We start from the raw sequence: 24,850 nt of genomic DNA on the forward strand, positions 1-24,850 counted from the left end.
CTGGCCACAGCCAAAACAATAACGAAGATACATATATATAGATTTCCGATTACGCCGTGTCCACAATGTTATAAATGGCGTTTCCCCGAAATTTTACGCATACCGGCTTCAGTTGCTCAATGCTTCAGACATTGTCAAAGTAACACAATAAGATTATTTTTTATCACAAACATTGTTGTTATTATTGTTTGTTTATCAAAGAGTTGAAATAGTTTTAGCTAAAAACAGAGAAAGTGTTGGAATAAAATATCGGTCAGCATAAAGAAACGATGACAAGTGAGTGCGATAAAAATCATATAAAACTAAGTCCATTACTTGTTATACTTTCGTAAGCAGACCAACTGCTCTTCCTGTGTACCATAACCACAACCACCGCCATAATCCACAGCGTCAATGCGGCCTTCTTCGTGATATTCGCAGCGGCCGCCTACTGGATCTACAGCACTTGGCGCCGGCACAGTCCGCCTAGCAAATGGCGACGTATAGGCGTGGTGGATCGAATGAACATCTATCCGCTGAAATCCGCAGGCCCACTCGAATTGAAACCCGAAGATGAAGTGACCTGTGATCTGTTGGGTCTGCGCTTCAATGCCGCACACGATCGTTCATTAATGCTGGTCGGTGATCAAAATCAAATGATCTCCGGTCGCCAATATCCCAAATTGGTTTTAGTGCATCCCAAAATGTTATCGCCAACGCGTGTAGTCTTCACCGCACCCGATATGGAAGACCTCGAGTTGGACTACTCGCACTTGATGGAGCAGTCACAGGGTCGTGGTGTGTACACTTCGATTTTTGGCGCCAAAATCAAAGCTTTACTCTGCGGTGAGCGCTACGACAAGTGGTTCTCGCATTTCCTACTCGGACAAGAAAGTGGCATGCGTTTGGCGTATTATCCGTACCGCAAGCCGGTGCGTGCCATCAATATGCGCATGATACATCAACCGCTGGTGACTTGCGATGACACGGGCACCTTTAACAACGCCACCAGTTATATGCTCATCAATTTGGCCTCGGTGAAAGACCTAAACACACGCATACCACATCCGGCGCATCCGTTGCAATTCCGCGGTAGCTTTCAGTTGAGAATGGACGAAGAAGTGGCGTACGCAGAGGATAATTGGAAGTGGGTGAGAATTGGTGAAAATACTATCTTTCGCGTGCTCGCACCGTGTACTCGCTGTATTTTTCCCACCACAAATATTTTCACCGGCGAACGTGACCAAGACGGCGAACCGCTGAAAACGCTAAACAAGTGAGTACTCTGTTTGCGCTCTTCAGATTAGATTCGTTGTGTTACAATATAGTTTTGTGTGAACATTGCCAATTTCTTCTTACAGATACCGACTGTGGCCTCATCAAACTGGTCCGTCTTTGGGCATACAAATGGGCTTACGCCAGACTGGTATAGTGAAAGCAGGTGATGTCATCTATATAGAAGACATGTAGGCGGAGTATGCGCGGGATTTTATTGTATTAAAATTGTTGTCTGAGATCTTTCAGCAAAAAATTTATCAACAGCATAAGTTTGTGCCACTTATGGTGAAGAACTGATTAATTTTAATCAAAAATGCTCGAGTGATTGCTTATCAAATCTTTTGAACAAACAAGTTATTTTATAGTTAGTTACTAAAATTGCTTAAATAAAATTAAAAACATGCATAAAATGAAGTGACTAAGAATTATTAGGTCTAAACCCGAGGATAACTTCCCCCACACCAGTGAAACAATTATTTGCTTCGAGACCGTTATGAAACTAACAGAATGCAGTAAAATTGGTTTTCTTGTGTCTGCCGGCCTTTCTACACAATATGATGATCCAAAGCCACACAAGCTACTTAAAGCTCTACAAGATGTTTCTTATCCCACAAATGAAATAATACAGGTTTAAAGCCGACTCCAAAAACCAGACCGACTCTTATGAGGTCCCTTTTTCTCGTTCCCACGATAGTCGGGCCTGCGGAACCGGAACGGACCAAGGACTATCAACTCGGCAAAACTCTGCCGGTACAACAGCAACAGGTCCCTTTTTCGTGTCGGAAATAAATTCGGATGTTCGGAATGGCCTACCGGTCAAAACGGAGATGAAACACAGATTTTGCATTAACATTAATTCGACTCCTACGCCTTTGCTATACATTTTAAGAGCTTGACTCACAATTTATACAAAATCGCTAATTAAAGCGTGCTCGAACTGATAACAAATAAAAACAAAAACAACCTTAACTTCGGCTGCAGCGAAGCTAATATACCCTTAACAGGTGCATTTCTTTTAGTAACTATATGTCCAGTTTGTATGAAAGTTATGTGCTATAGTAATCCGATCTGAACAATTTTTTCGGAAATTATGTTATTATCTTAAGCAGTAATCCATGTCAAATTTCGTGAAGATACCACGTCAAATGCGAAAGTTTTCCATACAAGCCCTTGATTCCGATCGTTCGGTTTGTATGGCAGCTATATGCTATAGTGAGCCGATCTGAACAATTTCTTCCCATATTACATTATTTCTATCAAAATAACTCTTACCAAATTTCGTGAAGATATATCCTCAAATGAGGAAGTTTCCCATGCAAGCATTTGATTCCGATCATTCAGTTTGTATGGCAGCTATGTGCTATAGTTAACCGATCTGAACAATTTCTTCAGAGATTACTTTGTTGCTTTGGAAAATAATCTATACCAAATTTCGTGAATATATCTTGTCAAATGAGGAAGTTTCCCATGCAAGCATTTGATTCCGATCGTTCAGTTTGTATGACAGCTATATGCTATAGTGGTCCGATATCGGTAGTTCCAACAAATGAGCAGCTTCTTGAAGAGAAAATGACGTTTACAAAATTTCAAAACGATATCTTAAAAACTGAGAGACTAGTTCGTATATATACAGGCAGACGGACATGGCTAAATCGACTCAGATCAACATACTGATCATTTATATATGTATGTATATATGTACTTTATAGGGTCTCCGACGCTTTCTTTCTGGGTGTTACAAACTTTGTGACAAACTTAATATACCCTGTTCAGGGTATAAATATTGAATGATCACTAATATAAATAAACATATACATACATATTTATTTGAAGTGCCTCTTCGCACAAGATAGTCTCAATGAGACGCTAGCAATATGTTTCTAGTTTCTCTCTACTCATTCTCTTATTTCTTTTATTGCTGATCAGACCGGTATTTGCTGCGCTTTATTGTCTAACAGTATTTATTGCAGAAAATTAGTTTCTCTCTATAAACACAATGTAGTGGGAGAGGTTGTGAGCCACCATACAAACAATCGCAGTCGCACTTTGCTACGCACCTCACATATTCTATAACTTATCCGCTTCCACTGCTCTCGTGAAAACTGCTCTTTGCTTAATTCAGTTTTTCCATTAAGTCAAAACTCGATAGACGACAGTTTGTAAGTGGCCGCGATCACGGTAGTGTATCTTACTTATCTTACTTTTTAAATACGGAACGAGTAAATCTTATCAAACCACAATATAAACAACAAGCTACTAATCGCGATGTCAAGTAAGTGCACCTCTGTTTCACACCTTTAGAGCGCAATTTATACCAACAATCACACACAGGCACATCAAGCGCGACTAGCAAACTTGCCATCGGTATTGGGGTCACGCTTGCCACTGGGCTGACTTGCTGGTACTACCTGCAGTGGAAGAAACGCAATACAGTGCCCGAGAAATGGCGTCGCGTTGGCACTTTGGAACAAATCAACATATTTCCCATAAAATCATGCGCACCACTCAAGTTGGAGGACAGTACGGCGATCGATTGTGATATATTGGGCTTGAAATATCTGGGCTGCCGCGATCGTGCGCTAATGGTCATCAATGACTCGAATGAAATGATCACCGCACGCGTTTATCCACGCATGGTTTTGATTGCCACAAAGTTGCTGGCGCCACACCGCCTGATATTAAGCGCACCTGGCATGGAGACAATCGAGTTGGATTTGAGCGCTTTAAAAGCTGATGGTGAGCAACTGAAAACAATGGTGTGGAGCACACCGGTGCAGGTGCGTTTGGTCGGTGAGAAATATGACAAGTGGCTGTCCAAATATCTGCTCGATAAGGAGAGTGGCATGCGTCTGGTGCACTATCCGCTTGAGAAGCCTGTGAAGGCCATCAACTCGCGCATGGTGCGACAGCCATTCATTTTGAAAGACGATCGTGTAAGTAGCAATTAAAGTATTGCCTTTGCAATGAAATTTATCCCATTGTATTTAAAAGGGCACCTTCAACGATGCTACCAGCTATATGCTGATGAATTTGGCATCGATTAAGGAGCTTAATACTCGCATACCGCGGCCAGTGGATCCGTTGCAGTTCCGTGGTAGTTTCCAACTGAAAATGGACACTGACGAGCCTTACGCCGAGGATCATTGGCAATGGGTGAAGATCGGCGATGAAGTTATCTTTCGTGTGGTAGCACCGTGCACCCGCTGCATCTTCCCGAATATAAATGTGAATACGGCAATACGTGATCCCGATGGCGAACCGTTAAATACGCTCAAGAAGTGAGATTGGCGTGTATTCTGGGTCGAATTTTTATGCTCATGTTTTTTTTTTATTTCCAGGTATCGCTTGTTCAAAGGTTACGCAACCCCAGCCATTGGCATACACTTGGGGTTGCGCTCTGCCGGAAGTGTCAAGAAGAACGCAGTAGTATATGTAGAGGATAAGTGAGGTATTTTACTTAAGACAATGTAATATTTGGAAAGACTTTTTACTGAGGAGTGTAAATATATATACAATGTGTTTCTATATACTTTTTACATATGTAGTATAAACTTCAAATTACTTAAAAAGAGTGAATTAGCCGACTTGTTGAGAAATTATAAAGCAAAGAGCTTTCTTGAAAGCTTTTACTACTCTCCATTACAAAAGCACACTTTTTTACGCATAATTGACGTAGATTTGTTCCCCAATCTTCAGGGTTCCACATTTATAAACATCAAAATAAACACCCATAGACGGCTCTTTGGGACTTTGACGCAGTCGATATCTGCAAAAGACCATAAAAATCTCATATGGTTAAGCTCCAAATTTCTGGAAACAGTTACTTACTTCTTTAGCATTCTTAGTGGCTCAAAATCTGGGTTTCTCGTATAATTCTCCACATTCACATTTACCAAAATACAACGCAAGCAGTCCGAGTTGTAGCGCATAACTACCGAGCTTTCAATACCTGCACCGATCCGTAACCAAAGCCAGTTATCTTCGTTGTACGGTGGTATATTCGCATTGCTATCGACTACGATATTGGCGCGGAACTGTTGACAGTCCACTGGTTTCGTTTTTCCGCTCAGTCGTTCATTCAGATCATACACAGAACGTTCGTGCATTACCATAACCGGAGCAATATCCTAAAAGTATTTGGAAAAGGTAAAGATATATAGTACTTCGATTTGTTAACTATTCCAACTCACCAGCTTCTCTCCCGGATACGGTTTTAATTTCACGTATAGCCGCAAACCATGCTCACGCTGGAGCACAGCGCGCGAGAGCCATTCATGATGTTCGGCTCGACATTCTACCAAACGCTTGACATTGCCGTTTTTTCGTTTTTCCAAAACTTCATATGGTTGCCTCAGTAACTCATTCAGGTCCACAATTATAGATGGCATATTCGGCGCTTCCAAACGCAATACCTTTTCACTCACAATATTGGGATGTACACTGAACATGAGTGGATAGGAGCCAGCAAATACCACTGCGCCACACTCATCGTACGCCACCAAGCAACGCTCCCAAAGGCCGCTGGACTGCACACCCAACTCCGAGCATTCCACTTGCTCCAGTCTTATGGGCGCACCCCCTTTGATGGGGTAAAAATTTATTATTTTCAGTGTACCCAAATGTTGCCATTCGTCAGCGCTGGGTAGTTGCCGACGTCTGCTGTTTCCCTTGCGGTATGCCAACCAAATTGTAATGCCACCCACAGCAGCACCAATGCTAAGGCCAGCCCAAGCGATAACTTCGAGCGACCGCATTTATTATATACATATGTATATGTGTAAATGAGTTCGATTTCTGATCGTTTTTTATGGCTTAATCAATCGGTCAGCACGAATCACGCTGTCACTGCTTGTACGCCACTCGTACTGAGTGCAAATAAAGAAAGCATTAAGTATAAATAATAAACAATCGCCCTATCTTTAAATGTATTGATAAGCGTCTCTCTTCGCTTAACCCTTCAGAGGTAAGTTTGGGTTCATAGTAACTGAACTTCCTAAATCGGGTAAAGATGGCAAGTGAAAAAAAAAAGTTCGAAAGTGGAGCATTGATCCATTACTTGATAAGCGACTCTCTGCGCTTAACCCTTCAGAGGTAAGTTTGGGTTAGCGGTACTTCATCCATAGTAACTTAAGTTCCCAAATCGAAAAAAGGTGGCAAATGAAAAAAAAGTTCGACAGTGAATTTGTGACCCATTACTACTGATTGTATTGCCCATTCTTATAACTTATGAAAATAAATTGACACTTTATATAATTTTCAATTATGAAATTTAAAAAATTAATGTTTTTAATGGACTAGAGAATAGCTATTATAATGTCATGATTATTTCAGTTATTATGGTACCCTAATACTCTTTTTGGAATAATGGACTCAACAGGCTTCTTAAAGATGCCAAAAAACACGTTACCCCATAAGGGTTAAGAAGTATTGTATACATTTTTGAAGACGAACTTTGCACCTTACAGTGAAATAACATTTCCATTCGGGGAGGGTAAAAAGGGTAACACTCTTAAATCCTGCCATGTTCTGAGGTTTATTTCTACGTCGGATGTAGTACCTTTTTATGGTTATGGGGACTCTGATATCTATAGGACTATATCGATTCTTTGTATACTCTGTTTTGCTTCAGGTTGAGTGGGCAGTAGCACCTCGTAAATAAGAGAGTACTACCAGCAAAAGGAATTAAAAAATAAGTTACTGCCGAATTTAAGCGAATTGATTCTGCATTCTCAACAGCGACAACCAAAGCGATAGATCCGTCTTCTCCACAAACGGATCTATGTAACCGGAAAGCCCTATCAAGCATTGTTAACAATAGTCCTCAAAATTCCCATTCCATTCCCACAACAGTCGGCTCTAAGCAACTGGAACGGACCCGGATTTTAATGCGGCCAAGGTCACTATTTTTTCGAAATCACTTTCTCTGCCGCTACAACAACAACATTCCTTCCAATTATTTGGGAAATCTTTTCTTCTCCTACAACAAACAAATAATTTTGAGGAATAAGGAATACCCTATACTATTTTTCTTCAAACACGCTATCGAGGTGTTCCATTTCCGGTTGATATTCAAGGTTAATATTCCGGTTGATAAGAAAGCTGATAAATAATGTAATAATATTTTCTTCTGATGGTATTTCACTAGCCACAATCGTATTTTAGAGAGCAAGTATTATTAAAAGGGGCGTTGATACACCCACAACCCCTTGCCGACTCGCTTTTGTTTGCGCTTTTACTTTGTGAGAAGACAAAACATTGGATTGCAAACACATACGTACATACAAACATACATTTTAGCAGCGCAGTGAGAACACTATTCCATCTGTCTTCAGCGTATAGGCAAAAGCTTTGAAAGCTGCGCATTGCATACGGGATTCTCAGTTGCTCTTCAGAAATATTCGAATAAAGTCTAACAAGTCCATTCTACACTTAACGGCTTCAATTAAACATTGTAAAAGTTTCCAGCAAATTATAAACAAGTGCACTTCAGCTTCAATTACAGATACTAGTATCACAAAAGTGCCCACAAAAACTGCGCACAATGTCCAGTAATAAAAAATAAGATTTATTTCAGCCAAATTTACGCGCATTGCTTCATTTTACATTTTCTTGTCACAGATCCCGCCACTGGCGTCTCCTCTAAGCTGCTGTTGAGCATCGGCATAGGGGTTGGGGTGACCGCAGTGTCAGGTGCCTCCTATCTGTATTACAAATATTGGAAAGAGAATGCCATACCGGAGCAATGGCAACGTGTGGGTACATTAGAAATGCTCGAGTTCTTCCCAATCAAGTCTTGTGCGCCGCTTAAATTCCCAGAGGGCACTGAACTGGAGTGCGAAGTACTCGGTCTACGCTATGAAGGTTGTCGCGATCGTGCTTTGATGCTGGTCGACAAAGATGACGTAATGATAACGGCACGTGGCTATCCCAAGATGGTGCTGATAAACTCCAGACTGGTCACACCGACAAAACTCGAAATCAATGCACCAGGCATGGAGACTTTGGAGTTGGATTTCAAGAAGCTAATTGAAGAAGCACCGGGCAGAGACATACATACAGCTGTGTTTGGTGCCAAACTGGATGCGATGCTGTGTGGCGAAAAGTATGACAAGTGGTTTTCACAATTTATACTTGGTCAGGAGAGTGGTCTGAAACTTGTGTATCACCCATATCAGGAGCCTCTGAAGCCAATCGACAAGGATTTGGCCAAAGAGCCGCACATCAAAAAATCGGACACGGTAGGCAAACCTTTTCAGCTATCCGCTCAATGCATACATTTGTATATTTACATTATTTTGGCAAACAAGAATTTTTACGACATAAACTGTAAATTATCTTATCACTTAATGAGAGTACAGCCGCTGTTGTTAATTTCTTATCAGACATTGTAAATTATATTGATAGAAGACAGAGTTTAACATTTTCAGGGTGCCTTCGCTGATGCTACCAGTTACATGATGATGAATTTGTCTTCTGTTGATGATCTCAATAAACGCCTACCGCGCCCCATAAAACCAATTCAGTTCCGTGGCGGTTTTTATTTAAAAATGGATAAGAACGAGCCATACGCCGAGGATTCTTACGACTGGGTTAAAGTCGGCAGTGAGGCGGTGTTTCGCAAAGTGGCGCCGTGCCGTCGCTGCATTTTGCCCAATATCAATCCGGAGACCGGTGAGCGCGACCCTGAGAATAATCCTTTGAAAACGCTAAAAACGTGAGTAGCATTTGTAGCACGTTCCCTATTCACGAAACAAAAATATTTGTATGCCGTTGCAACAACTGATTTTAGGTATCGCTGCTTTGAGAATAATCCGAGTCCCGTGTTGGGCATACATTTGGGGCTACGTAAGGCAGGGAAAATAAAACGTGGTGATGTAATTTACGTTGGCGTACAAAAATGAGATATTTATCTTGCATATTGTCTTTTACACACATATTTAATATATATCTTATAACTCGTTAAACAGTTTAATTTGGCTTTATGATTTCTTTTGCTTTTACAACGAATGTAAATACATATTTAATAAAATATCGAATTCCAGCGATTATTTTCGTACTTTATATTTAAATTTATAGCTCTGCTTTATTTAATGTTATATTATAACGCTTTTTTAGCACATACATACTTTTTTACATGTGTATGTACAAAAAATATATATTGTATATATTCTCTTATTTCGTGTGCACTTTAAATCAGTAAATGTGATTATTTTCTTATGCTGAACTTAGCCAATGACCCATCTACAATGCTTTGCGCCTTGGCTCATACAACGTATAACAATAAGAATTATTGTTCGGAATATTAAATACATATTCGCATGCATATACATAAATAATGATGGTAAAAAAAAAATAATATAAAGTAAAACAAAGATTTTAGTTTAATATAAATATGTGATATTCAAAATGTAAATACGTATGGTATTTAGAATAAATTTGCATGGAAAACGTTTGCAGTATTTCAGTTTGCAACACAACTCTGCCATGCCAGTCCACCGCAGAACATACTTATAATCACATAGATTACAAATATTATTATTAACACCACCACTACATAGATGCGAACCTTTTTCCAGAACATTTGTCGTGCCAAATTACGTGATGCCTTACGGAATGCAACAGACTGAAAAATACAATAAAGAATGATAAAGAAGCTTCTTCAAATTCAGTAATATTGTTACTCACATTATTACTAAGATTTTCCGTTTTATTCACAAGCAATTCCAATCTTTCGCCTCGATCACGAAGACTATCTATAAGTAGAAAACGTGTAACATATTAGACATTTTACTTTAAGTAAGTCTATTTTACAGATATTATGGCTAATGATTTCTATCTCTAAAACAAAGTTTTATTTACGCTATGATAAATTATTGTGTACTTTAACATACCTATATTTTTCACCATTATATCTTTTAATTCGTCAATTTGGCCATGGACTCGCGAAATCATGTCCACCTCCCGCGACTGACTGAAATGTGTCATTTGTTCCGCCAGTACCTTCGAAAACTCGGTATTCATTGCATAGGCAATAGCTGTCGCCACTTGCAGTCCATAAGTATGTATAAACTTCTGTTTAATGTCAGCCAGAAATAAAAAGGCTCGTGTACGATCAAATTCCTACAAAAGAGATTAGGCTTTTATTACACATTTATTTAAGCAAATGCGTTGTACTTACGTTGTCTGTGATGCACATATAGATTATGCGATTTTCACATATATAATGTATTAAATATTCGCCATGCGAATATGTCAATTTGTGATTCTCCATTGCGATTTTAGAGATTATCTGTTCGGTGACCTCGGCAAAGTTTCCCACACACTCCGCATATTTAGCCAGCACGGTGCTGCCCCGAGATATTACGCTGTATAGAATAGGCATTTTGTTTGATTGTTAACACTTCTAAAGTAACAAAGTTTCCAACTTCAACCCAAGACTGTGTCTTCTTACGACTGTTCCACGTTTTCTGTAGTTTTTGAAGATTTGTGATATGTTGCAGCTATTTTCGAAGAATAATCAATTTTTTAGTATTTAATTTTTTTTTGTTTTGATTCTTATAATTTGCTGGGATAAGAAGAGAAAACAGAAACAATAATACAGTGACGCATCATAATAAAATGCAACAACTGACGGGTTTCCCCCTACAACTTCTATTTACTTGAGTGTCGCAGGTAATATAGTAAGATACATATGTATGTGGCAGCCACAAAGAAGCCTTGCATAAAATATATATTTACATACTTTTTGCAAATACATTTAGGCTAGATAATACCTGCTATTTTTTGTTAGAAGCCATTATAAGATTATGTTTTTGATTTTGAAAATCTGCCGAAAAGTAGTTCCATAATTAGCTTGGATGTTTGCACAAAGAACATCTACATTACTGCCTCATAATTAATTTTTAAGAAAGTATAAGCAATTATAAAACTCTCGCCTATTTAACGCAATTCATTTTACTCACATCTCAAATTTCACAATTGTAGCTGCAACCAAAGGTCAGCAATTCACATTATCTTAACTTCGTTGAAAATATAAAATGCAACTGCACTTATTCTCTGTCAAAATATAATTGCGTTGTTGTTAAAATATGAAAAGCGATATAGCAAGTTACAGAGTGATACATAGTATTAAGAAATATAATCGGTAAGGCGAATTCAAAACTGCTGTTTGCAAAAGTGAAATCTAAAATTGCTATGGATAAGTTATCTTAAAATAAAATTGTAATTAATTTGTTTAGATAAGTATGCAGTTATCGTTTATTTGCACACCAATTATCCATATAAGGAATTTACAATCGCTGCGGATATACTTTCTCTAGTGACAGTTTCTTTTTTTCAAATGTTGGCATCTCTATTACTCCTTGAACTGTTTGTTGTTTCTTGTAGACTTTTCGCATTAAGTATTTGCAAATTTCAAAACGATTTTGTTACCTGATTAAAATTGGAATTCTCAATGACTACAAAGCTAAAAAAATGTCCATATGGCGAGCAGTGTTACAGGAAAAATCCCATACATTTTGGGGAATTTTCACATCCTCATTGTATGTAGTATTTCTTACAAAATAAAACATGTATATATGTAAATTATAATTCCAAACATTGCAGTGGACGAGATATATGCAAAAGGATTAGACCCAGAAACCAAGAAGTATGTAATTCCTGATGAACTCTTTATGACAGCGGAATTAATAGAAACTCAGTTGAAATTACTCGAAAAACTGTTTCCAAAAGCAGGTCCTAGCAGTACAGCAAGTAGCAAAACTACATCAAAAACTAAGGATGGTGATATAAACAGCAGTGGTCACCGATTAGATGGTGGTACTACAAAAGTAAGACATATTTTCATACATTTATATCGGTATAATCATACAGCTCCTTTTAGCAAGAACCTATTAAACGAAGTAAGTCGCCCGAGGCCGGCAGTTCTAAAAGTAACGCCGCACCCACTGTCAACGTAAACTCCTCTTCTATGGATAATTCCAAACTATCTAAAAAAGTCAAAATAACAAGAAACGTCAAGGATTACATACCAGTTGTTCTGGAAAAAGGTCATGCCGCCGAAAAGCTAGAGCGCGCTGCACCTTATAATTTTTTCCTTACTGCTATTACGGATTCAAAACTCACTCATCATGAGCCATTAACAATAACTTTACTAGGTTGTATTCAAAGTGTTTTAGCATCATTCTCAATCTATATATATAATTATATTTTTTCGTATATTCAATATAGAAATCCTTGATGAGAGTCTTGGTGAAATTGAATCATCCGTGCAAATTAATTTTATGGTGGATATTGGCTGGTTACTGGGACACTATTATTTCGCTGGTATAATGTAAATAAATCATTTTTTTTACTAATTAAGAAAAAAGTGTTTAGTTGATAGTTTTGATAATTAGCACTATATGACCAAATATTTTACAGGGGCACTCCGTTACTTGTTCTTTATGGCGATGAAACACCGGAGTTAGCAAATATTTCTAAAACACATCCGGAAGTCACGGCAGTTAAAGTTAACATGCCTACAGCATTCGCTACATCTCACGCCAAAGTAATGCTTCTAGGCTATACGGATGGAAGTATGCGTGTGGTAATTTCGACGGCAAATTTATATGAAGACGATTGGCACAATCGCACGCAAGGCCTTTGGATAAGTCCGAAACTACCTCCATTACCTGCCGATGTGGACACCACAGCCGGAGAAAGCCCCACAAACTTCCGACAGGACTTTATGTTGTATTTGGTAGAATATAAAATATCAAAATTGCAGCCTTGGATAGCACGAATACGCAAAACGGATTTCAGTTCGATAAAGTGAGTCGATAGCAAAAAAATAATGCTTTTGTTCTTGTAATTATTTTACTTTTTTCTGTTAAGTGTTTTTTTCATCGGTTCCGCGCCTGGTGGTTTTCGCGAGGGTCCGCGTGGTTACCCTTGGGGACATCCACGTGTCGCAGAATTGCTTAAAAAGCATTGTACTACTGTCGATGCGAGAACGCCCGTAATATGTCAAAGCTCTAGCATTGGTTCTCTTGGTCCAAACATACAATCATGGGTACAACATGACTTTCTTAACAGTCTGCGAAAACATTCCGGAGCACAAGGGCTTACACATTTCCCACCTTTCAAAATGATATACCCTAGCTTCGCCAACGTTAACAGCAGTCATGATGGGTTGCTTGGTGGTGGATGTTTACCATATGGCGCAAATACTAACGATAAACAGTCTTGGCTACGTGGGCATCTATTCCAATGGAGTTCGAAACAACGTTTCCGTTCGCAAGCTATGCCGCACATTAAATCTTATACACGCATGAAATTGGAGGACCAGTCAATCTACTGGTTTATGTTAACCTCGGCAAATTTATCGAAAGCAGCATGGGGAGCCTTCAACAAAAATGTTAACATAGCATCGTCTTTAAGAATTTTGAACTTTGAAGCTGGCGTGCTCTTCTTACCGAGATTCGTGGTATGTATCTAAGATTTAGTAATTATGTATGTCGTAGACTCATTAAGTTTTTTTTTCAGACTGGAGAGGAGACGTTTCCATTAGGACATGTGCGTGATGGTATACCGCCATTCCCGCTACCTTATGACGTGCCCTTAACACCGTATGCACCGGACGATAAACCATTTTTGATGGACTATTTGCGTTAGTGATGTATGCAACTGTTAATTGTTATTCGAATATGAAATCGTTATACTTACCACACACCTACCCATGATTTACAATAACTTCTTTAATTATACACATACACATACATAATTTTACAACTACTATATACTTCGCAGTTAGTTAATTACTGCTCCGTGTAAAAATAATAAATTTGTCTAAATTTCTTCACACATTACTTAAGTTTAATATCGCTCTTATTTTGTAACTGAAAAAAAAACCGGTTGTTACACTAAGTTCCCGCATTTATATGCATAGATAACAACAATAATAAAATGAGCTGCAATTAAGCAAAGCCCATTAAGCAATGAAAATTGTTTATTGTAAGTTTTTTCTATTTTTAATATATTTTAAATATGCACTTTCAGCAAACTTTCTCTACAATCGTCTCAAACTAAAGTACCTTCAAGCAAATTATTTTAAATAAATTTTAGTTTACCGCCAGCGATGAATCGGTTAACACAATCGAGAAAGATGTACACTTTTCCGTATAAGATCGTAGACGTTGATCCCGAAATAAACACTGAGCTGCTACAGTATTTCAAGGGTACTCTACGTGTTTGTTGTTAAATTCTGGATTTTAAGTGACATTTGTGTTTTATTAGGTGAACGCACAGGATTTGTGCAAGTGGGTCCTGAAAAATATTTCTTTCCTCACAAATACAAGTTGGAAGCGGAAAATTTTTATAATTTTTGTGCACGTCCGGATGATATTTGGTTGGCAACAGTTCCACGATCTGGAACCACGTGGACTCAGGAGTTAGTTTGGCTACTGGAACATAATTTAGATTTTGATGCAGCCAAACAGGAGCATCTCTCAGAACGCTTTCCATTTTTTGAGTAATTATTTAACCCCGTTATACACACGCATGGTTCTAACTTACATATGTATATTACTTGTACTTTTATTTGCTTAGGTTTTCATTGTTCGTTCATCCTGAAGTCAAAGCTGAGTTGGCAGCTGAAAATTCTGGGGATAATAAAAAACTAGAATTCATTGAACACTTTTCCAGATCGGGGTACAAAACTCTAGACGAGTGGCCATGTAATAAGAGACGTTTTATAAAAACACATTTTCCCTTTTCTTTGCTGCCTCCAAGTGTTATGCAGAATAAGTGCAAGGTATTCAAGATTGAAACAATCAAACAGTTTTCGTATAAGTATACTATATTTAATTATATAACAATTATACTCAGGTAATATATGTATTGCGTAATCCCAAAGATGTAGCAGTTTCCTATTATCATTTGAATCGGTTGTTCCGCACTCAAGGCTACAATGGTGATTTCCGCCGATATTGGGATTACTTCTCAAGGGGATTAAGTAAGATTTTTAGCTTGGTTAAAATTCTTCTATTTCATGTACTTATAGGACATTTTAATTTTTAGACCCCTGGCTGCCATACTACAGTCACATAAGTGAAGCGCTTGAGCATCGCCATCTTTCAAATATACTCATCCTTAACTATGAAGATATGGTTTCCGATTTGAGGGGTGTCATATTGAAACTAGCCGCATTTTTAAATCGCAAAATCAGTACGGAGGGTTTGAAAAACTTAATACAACATTTGGATATTAAAAATTTTCGTGAGAATTCATCAGTAAATGGAAGTGAAATGGCGGATGTTGGAGTTTTGCTAAAGGGTGAAGCAGGCTTCGTTAGAAAAGGTGGTAATGGAAAGCGAGAAGAGCTCATGAATGGAACTGATCTAAAGAACTGTGTAGACCAGTGGATTCACGAAAATATGACAAAAATTAATATTCATAAGTAAACACATAATTTTTTTTATAAATTTGGCTAAAATAAGGCGAGTAAGAAACGGTTAAGTTCGGGTACAACCGAATATTTCTTAATTTTGCAAATTGCAAGGACTAAAGCCGGGGTATTATCTTCAGTTACAAACGGCTTCTTAGTTATATGGGTTCTAGGGCACCCAATTTTTTTAAGCACAAACATGTACCGTTATTATTAAAACGTTCTCTCAATTTTAACGGGTTTTCCAATAGGGATGAAATGATTTCTAAGTGTCGTTTCAGCCGTTTTTAATTTGTTATGATCTGTTTTTGTCATTGTTTTCTGTAATGTTTACAATTTCGTCATTGAATTTATATCAAAATAATTGTTCACCAATTGCAACTTTTCGTGGGCTTTCGCCATTTTTTGGTCGGTATAATCGTCCACATGTGCTCACTATTCGTCGAATACCACTTCTAACCGAAACTATTGCCGAGAACGTGTACCATAATCATATTTGCATAATTTTTTGCATATAAATGTAACAAAAAAAAATATGTTCAAACACCACTGGTAAAAATTCTCCTCTATGATATACGGTCTCTCCTGATATAAATAATTCTCCAGTTTTGTATTTTAAAGATTATTATAAGCTTGGTAACTCTGTTTTACTACTCGTTAGTTTTTTAGCTTGCGGACCGCAAGATGGAACTACTGTCCACATACGATACACAAAATCCATATAAAATTGTGTTAACAAAAGTTTGGCTTCGCGTCAGTTCAGTTTAATAATTTATAAAAATAACACGTTTTGAGTGTAATTAAAAAAAATATGTCTGAGGATCAAAGCCGTGGTCGTCGACGTCCATCGCGAGAACAACAGGGCTCCGGGTCCCGTTCACCTCAAGAAACTTTACCTAGCAGCGCTGGAGGAGGCGATTCTCGAAGGCGCAGAGAACGCGAACCATCGGATGAGCCGCGACCGTCCAAAGTATATAAAAAAGAACCAATTTCACCAGATAGAAGTTCGACGTCATCTCGGAATGAAAATTCACGTAAGGAACAGCATGAACAGCCATCAACTTCGGCTGGCTCAAGAAGTGGTGGAGGAGACGGTACGGATGCCGGTGATAACGCGTCAAAACGTGAGCGTTATGAAATTGTCCATACACGTCCTTCTGATATCCAAACAAAAATGGGTAGTGGAGGTGCACCAGTTACATTACAAACTAACTACTATCGTTTGTTAACCAAACCAACATGGCGCATATTTCAATATCACGTTGATTTTTCACCGCATATTGAATTACGGCGTGTTCGAGGTGGAATGCTTTCAGAACATCGTGCAACTTTAGGAGGATATTTGTATGATGGTACAAAGTTATTTACATCTTGTAAATTAGCAGAAGAAAAAACTGTAATTCGAGCAAAATCCAAGTTTGGAGACAACTATACTATTGTTATAAAGTATGTTGGTGTCATTTCAATGACAGAGTGGCAATCTTTGCAGATTTTGAATTTAATTTTGCGTCGTTCCATGGAAGGTCTCAAATTGCAGTTAGTCGGTAGAAATTTTTATGATGCGCTAGCAAAAATTGATTTGCGAGAGTACCGTTTGCAACTCTGGCCAGGCTATCAAACATCAATTCGCCAACATGAGAGAGACATATTACTTTGCGCGGAAATCGCTCATAAAGTTATGCGAACTGAAACTGTTTATGACATTTTAAAGAGGTGTACAGAAACCGCTAGGGATTTCGAGGAAGATTTTCGTCGTAATGTGTTGGGGCTTACAGTTCTCACTGATTATAATAATAAAACTTATCGGATTAATGATGTTGATTTCAGCAAAAATCCAACAAAAACATTTAAGTGTAAGGAGAAGGAAGTGTCATTCATTGACTATTATTACCAAAAATATCATATTCGTATCCGCGATCAAAAACAACCGCTACTCATTTCAAAAGCAAAAGATAGAGCAATGAGAGGAGGAAGCAGTGATATAATAATATTGATTCCCGAACTGTGCAGACCTACTGGTCTAACGGACACCATGCGCAGCAATTTTCAACTTATGAGAGCTATGGCGGATCATACGCGTATGAATCCTGATCGTCGTATAGATCGTTTGCGAATATTTAATCAAAGACTCCAACAGACCGAAGCTAGTGTTCAAGTACTAAACGATTGGAATATGGCCCTAGATCGTCATTTGGTTGAACTTAACGGACGTGTTTTGGAACCGCAACGTATTGTATTTAGCGAACACAGGAAGGAGTCAGCCGGAGTTCAAGCCGATTGGACACGTTATTTTCGAGAAAACGGTTTGTTTACAACTCCATCTCGAGGACTAGAACGTTGGTCTGTTATAGCTACGAACCGAAATTCCAGAGAATTGAGGAATTTCGTTGAATCTTTAATACGAGCGGCAAGTGGTATGCAGATGAGAATCAGTAGGCCACGAGAAGTTATGTTATATGACGACAGGAATCATTCTTATATTCAAGCAATGGAGGACTGTAGTCGTCAAGATCCACAACTCATCCTTTGTTTGGTACCAAATAATAACGCTGAGCGTTATTCCTCAATAAAAAAGAAAGGATGCTTGGAGCGTGCCATCCCTACTCAAGTAATAACCCAAAAATCGGCTGGTAATCAGCGTGGTCTAATGAGCATAGCCACAAAGGTCGCTATACAAATTAATTGTAAGTTGGGCTATACCCCATGGATGATAGACCTACCACTATCTGGTTTAATGACAATTGGCTATGATGTGGCTAAAAGTACACGAGATCGTTCAAAAGCTTTCGGAGCCTTGGTAGCATCAATGGATATGAAAACAAATGCTACTTTTTACAGCACGGTTGCAGAATGCAGTTCACACGATGTTTTGGCAAACAGCCTCTGGGCAATGATGACTAAAGCATTGCGGCAATACCGCAGAGAACATGAAAATAAATTACCAACCCGCATTCTATTCTATAGAGATGGCGTGGGCGAAGGTTCACTACGACAAGTGTATGAGCATGAAGTTAAAGATGTTGTGGAGAAACTCGACCAAGAGTATAAGCGTTGTGGGTCAGAGAAACCTCCAATGTTTGCCTATGTTGTGGTATCAAAATCAATTAACACACGATTTTTTATGAATCGTGGTCAGAATCCCACCCCAGGTACTATAGTCGACGATGTAGTAACATTACCGGAACGGTATGATTTCTTCCTTGTATCGCAGTCAGTACGCCAAGGTACAGTGTCTCCTACAAGCTATAATATTGTTTACAGCAATATACGACTTACACCAGATCAAATGCAACTTTTGACATATAAGATGACACATCTGTATTACAATTGGTCAGGAACCACACGTGTTCCAGCTGTATGCCAATATGCCAAGAAACTTGCAACTTTAGTGGCTACTAGCCTTTATCAGCCTCCTCAGAATGCACTTGAGAAAAAACTATACTATTTGTAAGAGATTTGTAACTGACGAATAAGTTCCATTTTTATTTTTTTCTTCCTTTAAATATTAGCAGGAGTTTTTTGGACCATTTAAAGAATCCCATGAAGAGATTTTTTTTTTTTTTCTTTTGACTATATACAAAGGTAATTCCATGTAGAGTGTAAATGAAAATGTCGCAATATGTGTATAAAAACGACGCATTAAAGGATATGAATCCAAATGAATTAACGAAGTATGCATATACTAATATTGAATTGATTTTATACAAACTAAATACATTCTAATAATTTTTTGTTACCTTTAAATGTAAATGAAATAAAAATACCATTTGCTATAATAAAGTGTTTTATTTAAAAGCTAGCTAGTATAGAAAAAACATGTTGAAGTTGCTATAAAAAAGCAAATACAATTTGTTATGGACATCGGGTTTGTATTTTACCACATCAAAATTGGTAAGTTTAGTGAGCCATTTTTGCAAGCATTCCATTTTTTAAATTTAGTTAATCATTTTATTTTAGTTTCCTATCCTGGAGTTATCATGTCAGAGAACGTGTAATATAGACAGAGAACGTTTATAATAAAAAAGGTTCACAGCGCGAAGAACGTAAAAATATTTTTGGCTAACTCAGTCGAGATGGAGGAGTTTCACCACTGCCAGCTCGGCAGCAGAATTTTAACATTTTCGCTTGAACAGAGCTGAGCCAGAGAACTTAAAACATACTTTAAGTTCTCTGGCTGAGCGTGGAATAAAAATTATGCTCAAAACTATATAATGCTCTAACAGACGTATGTACATATGTATGTTCGCTCTTTTTCTTATACTTATTTTTATACGTTCATGTGCGAACATGTGTATTCGTATGAATTCTTTTTGTGCATATTAATGAATACATGTGCAATTGAATACATTTGAATTAGATTACTTTTTCAAAGCAATATTCTTAGTTAATGTGGAAATAAAGCCTATTTTTTAAATTATTTCATTATTCATTACATATGTACATATATAACAAACTATCATACCTAATATATTAAAAAAATGAAATATATTGCAATAGTGATAAATGTACATAAATCGTATATTTTATCATTCAAAGCTTATATTCACATGTATCATGACCATAAGTATGTGTTGATGTTCGCTTTCGCGAATTCAAATCATATTGACAATAATAACATGTACGCGCTGCTCATATGTACATACATAAATATGTGCGTATGACATTGGTACACAAATAACGCATACACAAACCTACATACTTGTATACATATGCGTACACAAGCAAATATGTCACCCTTAAAAATTACAAATATTATATGCATACACATGTAAATATGTCATATAAAAATAAATAATATTGTTCTACAAAAACAACAAATGTCTGAAATAGCATCAGCGGCGTCCCAAGTCAATATGGCAGCCAAATAGCCGACGTCCAAATTTGTAGAAAAACACACAAAAACAATATTTTCATTCATGAACGCAAGCGCACTTTCAACAGGCAACGCTTTATTCATAAAAGCAAACACCATTACATCTCCCCGAGCATGCCTTTGCCTACAAGCGTCTTTTCGCGACGATGGCAAAAGCTAAAAATCATAAATTGAACATTTTTGTGATTTTTCTTCACAGAAAGAAGTGAGAAAAGTGGCAACAAAGCTAAAAATCATAAATTGAACATTTTTCTGATTTTTCTTCACAGAAAGAAGTGAGAAAAGTGGCAACATAGCTGTTGTCAATTTATAATATTATTTGTCAATTCTAAAATATTTTTCCGTGCTCGCAAAAATCTACGTCGATATGTATGCACGCTCATACATCTTCATACATATTTACGCAATATAATATTATGATATACGTTCTCTGGCGGCCCTTTGTTGCGTGCAAACTAGAGATAAGGCGTATATTGTCGATAAGGTAGTCAAATGCAAGTGTCAACAAAAACATTCCATCTGTATAATTTTGTGTTTTCATTTTGTGTACTCTATCATTTTTATATTTATTTCTTTATTTAATATCCTACACAGTTCGGAAAGTTTGTTGGCAAGTAATAAATTGAGCCTATTTTATTTTTAATAAAATGTGCTATTTTGCATTTTCGTGACTCCGTAATGTGAAAGAAGTGGTTGTTAAGGTTATGGACATATCTACATACACACATATAGAAGTCGAATTATTATTATTTTTTCACATCAAATAATCTGATTTTAATCCTTTATAAAGGATATGCTTTCGGGTTGGTACTGCCGCTCTATGGCGAATCAGCAAGCTGCTCAAAACGACGAAACTGATCCCAATGTGGACGATGATTCTGGTTCAGATGATGATAGTCAAGAACAACAACAAACACAGTCAGGTTTAGGTATTGGTAGTGGTAATGGCGGAGGAAATAGTTCCAGCACACCCAACGCCGTGGACTATAAGTCACAGTATCGGTACCTAAAACGCAAGCTTAAGTTTCTAATTTATGTGAGTATATCTACACAAGCATATAAAATCAGAAATTTAAAAAATGTAATTCTATAGGAAAATGAATTCTTTCAAGATGCTCTGCGTTCTAATCAACGACGGCTTTTGAAAGTGTCCCGCGATCGAGCATTTTTGTTAGACCGTTTATTGCAGTATGAGAAACCCGAAAATACATCTTCTGAAAGTGACGAGACTGAATCGTCGGAAGATGAAGCTACCAAGGAAGCAAAAAAGTAAGATTAAAATAAACAACATTTACTGGGATATATCTAACAAAATTTGAAAATTTGTATTTAAAGGCGTAAACTTGAACAAAACACAGCGACTAATCAAGGAGGTGGTGTTAGTACTGGTTCCACACGCGGACGCAAAAAGAAAGTGCCACAAGTTCAACCGACTGAAAATTCTCAAACACCTAAACCGCCATCTATTGACGTTGTCAATCAACATCATCCAAATACTGATTTTGAACAAACACAACAAATGCAAATGTCAGCGGCAGAAGTGGAACGACACTTACAGTCTCGCCAACAAGTCATGGAGCTAGTACAAGATCGTGCGCCAGCCACTGTGCCCACAGAAATGTTCAGCAATGAGCCCTCACTAGATAGTGAATCTAATGACCATATGATGGATGGTTCTTCTCCTACTCATGTTGCGGCTGAAGAATGTGTACAAATGGAATACACGAATTAGAATTTTTCTCAAAAGTTCGTTCCGATTTATTAAACATTTTAAAAGAATACTTAATATATTAATTACAATTACATAATATTTTGAATACCTTAAACTATTTTTATTTAAACTAAAATTGCACTTTGCTGCTGTTTTTAGGACGACTTGAACATTCCTACTGCTAGTAGCAAATTGCGACGTGTAAAATGTAATGCCAGAAAGGGTGTGGATTTTGTGGGATAAGATCGCAGTAAATACGTTTCACTATCGTTAAGATCAGGATTGTGTGAAGATCCGCCGCTCTGTGATAAATACTCCTCAGTTAGTTTTGAGAAATCCCACAGAGTCAGTACGCAATCTAACCCGCCGACGGCAAGAACGTTTCCATCTCGGCTAAATGACATTGTGTGTATAGATCCTGTATGTCGCAACAGTGACGCAACAAGTTGCCCATGTGATAGATCCCATACAAGTACTGTGTGATCCGAGGAGCCAGAGGCTAAATATCTACCGCATGTCGAGAATGCCAAGGAATAAATGGGACCCTTATGTCCGCACATTTGACGCACCAGCTGCCCGTTCAAAACATCCCATAATCTCACGGTTCGGTCGCTCGACCCGCTGGCAATATAATTAGAATTCGGATGAAATTGAACACAATCAACGTCAGACAAATGACCACAAAATATACGTAGTGGCTGATTTGAGTCCGTCGTCCAAAGGCGTGCGGTTTTATCATATGAACATGAAGCAAAATAATAACCATGTGGAGAGAAGCGAACATCCCATACTGGAAACAGATGACCTTTGTATACTACTATACAAGTCCACGTGTGGAAAGACCATAATCGTATTGTAGTATCTTCGGAGCAAGACAGTAAAAGATTTTTTTCTGGAGCAAAAGCACAACGGTAGACGGGACCGCTGTGTCCATAGAATGTTCGTGAAGATTCTCCTGTGCGATCATCCATCATGCGAGTGTTAATATCCTCGGCATCTTTGTCGATGTCTTTAAGTAATTCAGCACTTTTCATTTCTCGCAATTTTGCTGGAGTAAGTGACCATACTTTAATGCTGGAATCGGTAAAACCTACTGCCATCATCGTAGAATCTTCCGAAATTTCAGCGCAAGTAACGGTGTTGTGTGAGTTCAGTATTGTATAGAAACATACTGACGGTAGTGAATCCTTATTAAGTGGTACGCGCTTAGAAGATTCTCTTAAAGCTTTTACCTTTTCCATTTTATCAGCATCCTTCATTTCGGGAAGCGGTATACGATCACTGGCAGGTGCATTAGGGTCTGATTTTGACTTTTTTGAAAACAGCGGATCTTTCTTTGGTTTTTTCTTTTTTGGTTTATCCGGGGCATCAGGATCATTATCGTCTTCCTCCTCCACCAGTGCTGGTGCAGGAGTAGTCAGCGTTTGATAATCGACTTCCTTTAAAAGACCATAGTAAACGCGAATTTTATTATCCCCTCGCTTTGCCTCACCAATCAGAGAACCAGAGCTTACGTCGCATTGAGCTTTACTCCGGGCAGTTCCTTCATACGTGTCGAAATGCAAATATTTAGCAACTATATCTGCTATCACCTCTTGTTTACGATCTTGTATATGCCGTTTAAACAACGAGTGAGAATCACGCGACATGCGAATAACGAATTTGTCTTGCTCCATAGCGGAAACAAAATCATTATTTTCCAGATCAGACCGTTTTGTTATCATGAGCAGATTCTGTAAATCATCACGATAGTAATGATCCAAGTCCGGTCCATATTTTTCTACAAATTTTCTAGCTGGCTCCGAGAATCCGCCATTAATAAGTTTAAAATATATTTGAACGACTATAGGATACAATACCATAGATAACTCATGTTTATATATATCTAGGGACTCTTCAACAAAATTACGGAGATCAGCGTACGCCGCTTCATATATTTCCGGGTCATTGCCCGAACCACCGGTGCCACCAACCGCCAACCCATTTTGGTGATCTTGTCCCTCACCTAGAGCTGATGTTAATAGTGTATTTATTTCAATATCATTCACCTCCTCAAGCTCCTTGTTAGTGATATTAGCCTCACGGCAGAGGAGCTCCTCAGTTTGCTTGAGATTGTATTTCTTTATTAACTTCAGAAGAGCAAGTAAATCACGTTTCTCCTGAGGTGGGGCAACACCACCATTCGTAATGTTGCCGCTGTTGCTGCTCATATTTTCGCAGTTTGTTATAGTTACTAATTAATTTTCACACTTGGTTAATAACAATTATTTTTTTAATATTTTTGGCGGAATTAATGTAAATTTTCTGTTCTCGACGCAGAGTAAACTTAAATAAATATCTTAAGCGTTTGACAGCTTTCATATCACTGCCTTAACTGGGGTTGTCGTTGTACCTACTTACCGACGAATTTAACCAGGGATGCCAATATCAGAATTTGTATACAAAATAATTGTCTTTATTTCATTTGAGATATGTTTTGATAAAGAAATATTTTTAAAAACAAAAGTTTTGTTAGCTTTACCATTCGTCGTTGATCTTTTTAGAACGAAATATGTTTTTTATATATTGTCTTACATCAATATTC

General features: G+C 37.8%; 10 protein-coding genes across 13 annotated transcripts; 7 read left to right on the forward strand and 3 right to left on the reverse strand.

Annotated features, from left to right (window-relative positions):
• The first annotated feature begins 269 nt into the window (after positions 1-269).
• LOC126758162 (mitochondrial amidoxime-reducing component 1-like) lies at positions 270-1,527 on the forward strand. Its single transcript, XM_050472262.1, has 3 exons — positions 270-276; positions 337-1,255; positions 1,341-1,527. Exons 1-3 carry the CDS (start codon positions 270-272, stop codon positions 1,447-1,449), a joined length of 1,035 nt encoding a protein of 344 aa, XP_050328219.1. The 3' UTR covers positions 1,450-1,527.
• Positions 1,528-3,269: 1,742 nt separating this feature from the next.
• Positions 3,270-4,793, forward strand: LOC126758670 (mitochondrial amidoxime-reducing component 1-like). Its single transcript, XM_050473021.1, has 4 exons — positions 3,270-3,529; positions 3,589-4,190; positions 4,249-4,535; positions 4,596-4,793. Exons 1-4 carry the CDS (start codon positions 3,523-3,525, stop codon positions 4,702-4,704), a joined length of 1,005 nt encoding a protein of 334 aa, XP_050328978.1. The 5' UTR covers positions 3,270-3,522; the 3' UTR covers positions 4,705-4,793.
• LOC126758671 (mitochondrial amidoxime reducing component 2-like) lies at positions 4,726-6,132 on the reverse strand. Its single transcript, XM_050473022.1, has 3 exons — positions 5,448-6,132; positions 5,086-5,384; positions 4,726-5,023 (listed from the first exon to the last, which is right to left on the reverse strand). Exons 1-3 carry the CDS (start codon positions 6,009-6,011, stop codon positions 4,915-4,917), a joined length of 972 nt encoding a protein of 323 aa, XP_050328979.1. The 5' UTR covers positions 6,012-6,132; the 3' UTR covers positions 4,726-4,914.
• Positions 6,133-7,623: 1,491 nt separating this feature from the next.
• LOC126758469 (mitochondrial amidoxime-reducing component 1-like) lies at positions 7,624-9,229 on the forward strand. Its single transcript, XM_050472735.1, has 4 exons — positions 7,624-7,805; positions 7,876-8,495; positions 8,685-8,971; positions 9,047-9,229. Exons 1-4 carry the CDS (start codon positions 7,799-7,801, stop codon positions 9,156-9,158), a joined length of 1,026 nt encoding a protein of 341 aa, XP_050328692.1. The 5' UTR covers positions 7,624-7,798; the 3' UTR covers positions 9,159-9,229.
• Positions 9,230-9,302: 73 nt separating this feature from the next.
• LOC126758470 (vesicle-associated membrane protein 7) lies at positions 9,303-11,337 on the reverse strand. Of its 3 annotated transcripts, XM_050472739.1 has the most exons (6): positions 11,220-11,336; positions 11,031-11,141; positions 10,436-10,757; positions 10,149-10,377; positions 9,943-10,010; positions 9,303-9,880 (listed from the first exon to the last, which is right to left on the reverse strand). In XM_050472739.1, exons 3-6 carry the CDS (start codon positions 10,637-10,639, stop codon positions 9,719-9,721), a joined length of 663 nt encoding a protein of 220 aa, XP_050328696.1. In that variant the 5' UTR covers positions 10,640-10,757; positions 11,031-11,141; positions 11,220-11,336; the 3' UTR covers positions 9,303-9,718. The 3 variants fall into 3 exon arrangements, with proteins under 3 accessions (XP_050328696.1, XP_050328693.1, XP_050328695.1); XM_050472736.1 differs by lacking the exon at positions 11,031-11,141 and having other exon boundaries at positions 11,220-11,337; XM_050472738.1 differs by lacking the exon at positions 11,031-11,141 and having other exon boundaries at positions 10,436-10,822.
• Positions 11,338-11,618: 281 nt separating this feature from the next.
• Positions 11,619-14,241, forward strand: LOC126757974 (probable tyrosyl-DNA phosphodiesterase). The gene is made up of 7 exons (XM_050471917.1): positions 11,619-11,798; positions 11,863-12,086; positions 12,140-12,413; positions 12,487-12,589; positions 12,679-13,068; positions 13,132-13,723; positions 13,783-14,241. Exons 1-7 carry the CDS (start codon positions 11,711-11,713, stop codon positions 13,909-13,911), a joined length of 1,800 nt encoding a protein of 599 aa, XP_050327874.1. The 5' UTR covers positions 11,619-11,710; the 3' UTR covers positions 13,912-14,241.
• Positions 14,242-14,308: 67 nt separating this feature from the next.
• On the forward strand, positions 14,309-15,699 carry LOC126757975 (luciferin sulfotransferase). Its single transcript, XM_050471919.1, has 5 exons — positions 14,309-14,474; positions 14,533-14,767; positions 14,845-15,049; positions 15,124-15,250; positions 15,316-15,699. The coding sequence occupies exons 1-5, from the start codon at positions 14,375-14,377 to the stop codon at positions 15,696-15,698; spliced, it is 1,050 nt and encodes a 349-aa protein (XP_050327876.1). The 5' UTR covers positions 14,309-14,374; the 3' UTR covers position 15,699.
• A 97-nt stretch (positions 15,700-15,796) lies between these two features.
• LOC126757973 (protein piwi) lies at positions 15,797-19,249 on the forward strand. Its single transcript, XM_050471916.1, has one exon. It carries the CDS (start codon positions 16,494-16,496, stop codon positions 19,131-19,133), a length of 2,640 nt encoding a protein of 879 aa, XP_050327873.1. The 5' UTR covers positions 15,797-16,493; the 3' UTR covers positions 19,134-19,249.
• A 1,799-nt stretch (positions 19,250-21,048) lies between these two features.
• Positions 21,049-22,374, forward strand: LOC126758498 (uncharacterized). Of its 2 annotated transcripts, none has more exons than XM_050472778.1 (4): positions 21,049-21,165; positions 21,346-21,591; positions 21,649-21,824; positions 21,891-22,374. In XM_050472778.1, the coding sequence occupies exons 2-4, from the start codon at positions 21,349-21,351 to the stop codon at positions 22,285-22,287; spliced, it is 816 nt and encodes a 271-aa protein (XP_050328735.1). In that variant the 5' UTR covers positions 21,049-21,165; positions 21,346-21,348; the 3' UTR covers positions 22,288-22,374. The 2 variants fall into 2 exon arrangements, with proteins under 2 accessions (XP_050328735.1, XP_050328736.1); XM_050472779.1 differs by having other exon boundaries at positions 21,054-21,256.
• LOC126758497 (transcription initiation factor TFIID subunit 5) lies at positions 22,284-24,618 on the reverse strand. Its single transcript, XM_050472777.1, has one exon. The coding sequence runs from the start codon at positions 24,474-24,476 to the stop codon at positions 22,422-22,424; it is 2,055 nt and encodes a 684-aa protein (XP_050328734.1). The 5' UTR covers positions 24,477-24,618; the 3' UTR covers positions 22,284-22,421.
• Between the last annotated feature and the right edge of the window lie 232 nt (positions 24,619-24,850).

The sequence above is a fragment of the Bactrocera neohumeralis genome, chromosome 5 (assembly GCF_024586455.1).
Source record: "Bactrocera neohumeralis isolate Rockhampton chromosome 5, APGP_CSIRO_Bneo_wtdbg2-racon-allhic-juicebox.fasta_v2, whole genome shotgun sequence".
NCBI classification, from domain to species: Eukaryota; Metazoa; Arthropoda; class Insecta; order Diptera; family Tephritidae; genus Bactrocera; species Bactrocera neohumeralis.

Coding starts and splice junctions, on each gene's coding strand:
- LOC126758162 (XM_050472262.1), top strand. Junction 1,256..1,340: donor CCGCTGAAAACGCTAAACAA/GTGAGTACTCTG, acceptor TTCTTCTTACAG/ATACCGACTGTGGCCTCATC.
- LOC126758670 (XM_050473021.1), top strand. Junction 4,191..4,248: donor TCATTTTGAAAGACGATCGT/GTAAGTAGCAAT, acceptor TGTATTTAAAAG/GGCACCTTCAACGATGCTAC. Junction 4,536..4,595: donor CCGTTAAATACGCTCAAGAA/GTGAGATTGGCG, acceptor TTTTATTTCCAG/GTATCGCTTGTTCAAAGGTT.
- LOC126758671 (XM_050473022.1), bottom strand. CDS start 6,011: ATGCGGTCGCTCGAAGTTATCGCTTGGGCTGGCCTTAGCATTGGTGCT. Junction 5,385..5,447: donor CGTATCCGGGAGAGAAGCTG/GTGAGTTGGAAT, acceptor AAATACTTTTAG/GATATTGCTCCGGTTATGGT. Junction 5,024..5,085: donor CCACTAAGAATGCTAAAGAA/GTAAGTAACTGT, acceptor GGTCTTTTGCAG/ATATCGACTGCGTCAAAGTC.
- LOC126758469 (XM_050472735.1), top strand. Junction 8,496..8,684: donor ACATCAAAAAATCGGACACG/GTAGGCAAACCT, acceptor TAACATTTTCAG/GGTGCCTTCGCTGATGCTAC. Junction 8,972..9,046: donor CCTTTGAAAACGCTAAAAAC/GTGAGTAGCATT, acceptor AACTGATTTTAG/GTATCGCTGCTTTGAGAATA.
- LOC126758470 (XM_050472736.1), bottom strand. CDS start 10,639: ATGCCTATTCTATACAGCGTAATATCTCGGGGCAGCACCGTGCTGGCT. Junction 10,378..10,435: donor ATATGTGCATCACAGACAAC/GTAAGTACAACG, acceptor TCTCTTTTGTAG/GAATTTGATCGTACACGAGC. Junction 10,011..10,148: donor TATAATGGTGAAAAATATAG/GTATGTTAAAGT, acceptor TTCTACTTATAG/ATAGTCTTCGTGATCGAGGC.
- LOC126757974 (XM_050471917.1), top strand. CDS start 11,711: ATGACTACAAAGCTAAAAAAATGTCCATATGGCGAGCAGTGTTACAGG. Junction 11,799..11,862: donor GGAATTTTCACATCCTCATT/GTATGTAGTATT, acceptor CAAACATTGCAG/TGGACGAGATATATGCAAAA. Junction 13,069..13,131: donor ACGGATTTCAGTTCGATAAA/GTGAGTCGATAG, acceptor TTTTCTGTTAAG/TGTTTTTTTCATCGGTTCCG.
- LOC126757975 (XM_050471919.1), top strand. CDS start 14,375: ATGAATCGGTTAACACAATCGAGAAAGATGTACACTTTTCCGTATAAG. Junction 14,475..14,532: donor GCTGCTACAGTATTTCAAGG/GTACTCTACGTG, acceptor GTGTTTTATTAG/GTGAACGCACAGGATTTGTG. Junction 15,050..15,123: donor TTATGCAGAATAAGTGCAAG/GTATTCAAGATT, acceptor AATTATACTCAG/GTAATATATGTATTGCGTAA.
- LOC126757973 (XM_050471916.1), top strand. CDS start 16,494: ATGTCTGAGGATCAAAGCCGTGGTCGTCGACGTCCATCGCGAGAACAA.
- LOC126758498 (XM_050472778.1), top strand. CDS start 21,349: ATGCTTTCGGGTTGGTACTGCCGCTCTATGGCGAATCAGCAAGCTGCT. Junction 21,592..21,648: donor AGCTTAAGTTTCTAATTTAT/GTGAGTATATCT, acceptor GTAATTCTATAG/GAAAATGAATTCTTTCAAGA. Junction 21,825..21,890: donor GCTACCAAGGAAGCAAAAAA/GTAAGATTAAAA, acceptor TTGTATTTAAAG/GCGTAAACTTGAACAAAACA.
- LOC126758497 (XM_050472777.1), bottom strand. CDS start 24,476: ATGAGCAGCAACAGCGGCAACATTACGAATGGTGGTGTTGCCCCACCT.